General features: G+C 40.6%; 2 protein-coding genes across 2 annotated transcripts; both read right to left on the bottom strand.

Moving 5' to 3' along the window:
* Positions 1–357: 357 nt before the first annotated feature.
* SARC_13503 (hypothetical protein) lies at positions 358–732 on the bottom strand (the record flags this gene model as incomplete). Its single annotated transcript, XM_014292366.1, has 1 exon — positions 358–732. The coding sequence occupies one exon, from the start codon at positions 730–732 to the stop codon at positions 358–360; it is 375 nt and encodes a 124-aa protein (XP_014147841.1).
* A 1,277-nt stretch (positions 733–2,009) lies between these two features.
* SARC_13502 (hypothetical protein) lies at positions 2,010–2,357 on the bottom strand (the record flags this gene model as incomplete). The annotated part of the gene is made up of 1 exon (XM_014292365.1): positions 2,010–2,357. A coding segment is annotated over one exon (348 nt), but the record flags the coding sequence as incomplete, so codon positions are not given.
* Positions 2,358–3,575: the final 1,218 nt, after the last annotated feature.

Raw genomic sequence — 3,575 nt, 5'->3', positions numbered from 1 at the left:
ATCACTGTACTCCATTTTGACTGTAGGGCTGGGGCTGGAAGTAATTTTGCTAGCAGACCGTGCCGGTTGCGACAGAGAAATTTTGCTAGCAGACCGTGTCGGTTGCGACATCGAAATATAAGGGCGAGATAACGATGTTGCTAAATCCTCATATACACTCGTATCACTGTACTCCATCTTGAGCGTAGGGCTGGGGCTGGAGGACATATGATTTTGTTCCTGGCGCATATTTGAAAATCCCTTTTTCTTTCCTTATATTCTTGCTCTGATTCCACAGCTGCAAAAATTATGTAAAATTGTTAATTGGCACAAATTATGTACTATACATGTGTGTATCAAAATAGCACTTGCTCATATTTAGAACTTGCCTGTATTCGTGCTGTGATCTGGCAAACGTTTGGGCTTTCGTTTCGCCTCATATCCATGCGCTCGTTTTTTAGCTTGCCCACTAGGTTGTCTAGCCACTTGAGACGAATCTTGATACAAGTCATCAACTGGTACATTCTTGTCTGCCAACCTGTTGACGTAATTGTTGAGCCCCCTAGCAAGCTCCGCCAATAACTCACGATCGGAATGTCCTTCGAAGTTTGGGACCATCATTTCTACTATGGGCAATAACTTCTTCACAAAGTCCACTCTACCATGCTTCTCAGCAATTCCGTACATACCACTAATCAGGTTTTGATATTCACTGAACTTCTCACTCAAGTTGGTGTGAGAAGTGGTATACATCAGTAGACGCAGAAGCAGACTCGTGCCCGTGATCGTCGAGATTGGTTATGCTTAAATTTGTAGAGTCGAAAACGTCCTTGAAGTTGTTCTCTTTCTCTGGCAACTCAGTCAGATCCTTTTCAGTTAGTAGATCCAACTTCCAGCACGAATCAAAATATGAGATTTTGAAAAGTGGATCACCAATATGCTCGCACACAACCAGTATGTGACGGCATGGTCTATGGAAGTGTTGCCATTCCGAACATCCGCATACGAAGCTGAAATAAATAGCAGGTACAAAATGAGAAAAGATAAAATATATATATGGTATACAGCTTCTGTAAAAATACGGCCTCCGGTCAGTCTAAAATATCAAGATCAAATGAGATAACACATTGGTTTTTATTTGTAATTAAAATAATTTAATACAAGTTCTTTTTCCAATATTTCCAGAGTGTTCTAAATTCACTTTGATGGCTCCAATAGCCTGAGTATTTGGTATGACTCATCTACTTGGACCTATTTGAGACATTAGTAGATGTAGGATATTCTAAACTAAATTTTATAATCTCTGAACTACTACTTACAGGTTTTGGTCTTCCCGCCAATCTCCAAAATCCAATAAGTCTTTTTCTTTTTTAACTTTTCTTCAGATGGAACTATATTTATATTAGCTAATGTATTAACATGACTTACGTTCTTATGTCTATCTTCAAATTAGACAGGTGGTCATGAACACTTAGTACTTCTAGTGAAAATTATTCAATAAAGAACAGCTAGAGGTACGTCCTGTGTAATCGAGGATATTAAGGCTCTTACCAAGAGGCAGTGCCGATCATTCCTACACAAGCTACCACTGCTAAATTTTAACTGATTTAAATTGTATTTTAGTTTATATAACATAGTTTAAAACATAGAAATATCCATCGAAGTTTACATTTCTTCGTTTCTATTCACATACCTTGTATTGCCATGTTTTGCTGATCTATTCACTGTACGTAATGTCCGCTTGTTGTCGCCCCTCGTGTAAATATATTCATCGTTTACAGTTGTACGAGCTACATTGTATTGACGCATGAGAGCAGTTTGAGCTATGTATGCCTTCACACAATTCGCGGACGCTCACTTTCTACATTCTCGAACATGTGCTGGCTCGTTTTGTGGGTTGGAATCCAGAACATTGCCCCAGTCTGCAATTCTATGATACATCGCATAGTTTGACTGCTGTACGCGTTCCTTTTGCAGGTTCGCTTGATACCTACTAATCGTAATGGATGTAACCTTGTGCATAGTCATACGCTCATGATTGTCCAGCTTCCATGCTGGGAGAAAGCACTCTCCGTCATCTGCTCCCCCACGAGACCCATGGTAAACCGATTTTCTATGCCCCAATCACACACGTGCTCTGATCGTAGAAGTATATCTTGAAGACTTTTGTAGTTCTGCCTTCCATTATTCATCAAAGTACTTATAGCAGACTTCAGTTTCTCTTCACACACGGCTTTGGTCGCCGGATCTAAAGCAGTGTTGATATCAGCACACACAGTACCTGCATAATCTTGTCTAAGGTTTGATTTAATACTCTTCTTGATATGATATCTATTGCTGAAGAAGAATCTTTCCTCGCCAACGGCAGACTGATTCATAAAACCGTCTGCAAACACAATCTTGCTTTTGATTTCTGTTGTTCCTAAGGACTTTTGTAATGACGCTAGAGCTAACTTGTATATTTAATGAACTTCTTGGTATACAAACATGACAGCAAAATACCGTATTTTGTTGTTGTTACTGGGACCAGTTACAATCGAAATCTGCCATCTTTAATCATTGGATCCTCGATGTTTGGTGTCTAAGCAAACGACGTGACCATACATAATATAGGCGTCTCGCATGGATGGTGTCATGAAGAACACTCCAGTAACAGTGTTGGTAACAGGGTTTCTGTAGATCTGCACATAAAATTACCTGTCGATAGTTTGCAGTTTTGACAAGTACAGATTGTATCCGTTTCTGTGTTAAGGTTTAAAGGCACGAGGCTTTTGCTCACAGTCTATAAAGCGCAGATAGTCCTCAACAATCCTGTCAGCTTTCTTCGTTCCTAATTGAAGTACTACTTCCAAATTTCGGTCCAAACCAATTAATCGCGCCTGTTGGTTCCGCCTATGATACTTCCAATACAGGCAAACCAGCACATACCGAGTGCATCCGTGGTCTGGTGCGGCATCGGTTCACCCCTAACCTCGCTCCTCAATCGAATTATGACGAATAACCTGGTCCTACTTGGCATTTCGTACTCTGCACTAACCCATTCCACAGCGCTACACGATAAAGACTCGATCCGAACCACATAGGTGGGTACGCTATTTAGTAGGTCAGAAAGCGAATATGTGGCACACTCGATGGTGTCAGTATTTTGTCAGCACCGGCCTGAATTGACCCAGCGCATATCCTCCATTGTCGACTCACTTGGTCCAAGATTCACCAGGGAATTTACTGACCACTTCTTCCCATCGATCTTCCCCGAACCACTACAACGGCTATGAGAGCCATACCATATGTACAAACATTGTAACTTAACTCGTTTGAAATAAATAATATTATCCCTAGTTGAAAGGATTCCCTTTTCGGAAGTACGCAGGTAATCTCTTTTCCATATCCTCTAGGAAATCTTTGGTACACTTAGTGTTATCCTTCCCCTCAATAGATTGCTTCATCGTACTCTGAAGTGAATACAATTTTTATGACAAATACAATAAAAATTGTTCGTGTATGTGCACGTGCGTCCTCTATTCCTACAACACTTAAACGAGCTACTACATACCTTTTGATGTTGAAGACCGTCTGTGTAGAAATACGGCCTCCGG

Source organism: Sphaeroforma arctica, assembly GCF_001186125.1.
Source record: "Sphaeroforma arctica JP610 unplaced genomic scaffold supercont1.3367, whole genome shotgun sequence".
NCBI lineage: Eukaryota > Ichthyosporea > Ichthyophonida > Sphaeroforma > Sphaeroforma arctica.
Note: the sequence above shows the minus strand (reverse complement) of the source record. Positions and strands in the feature narration are given on the sequence as shown.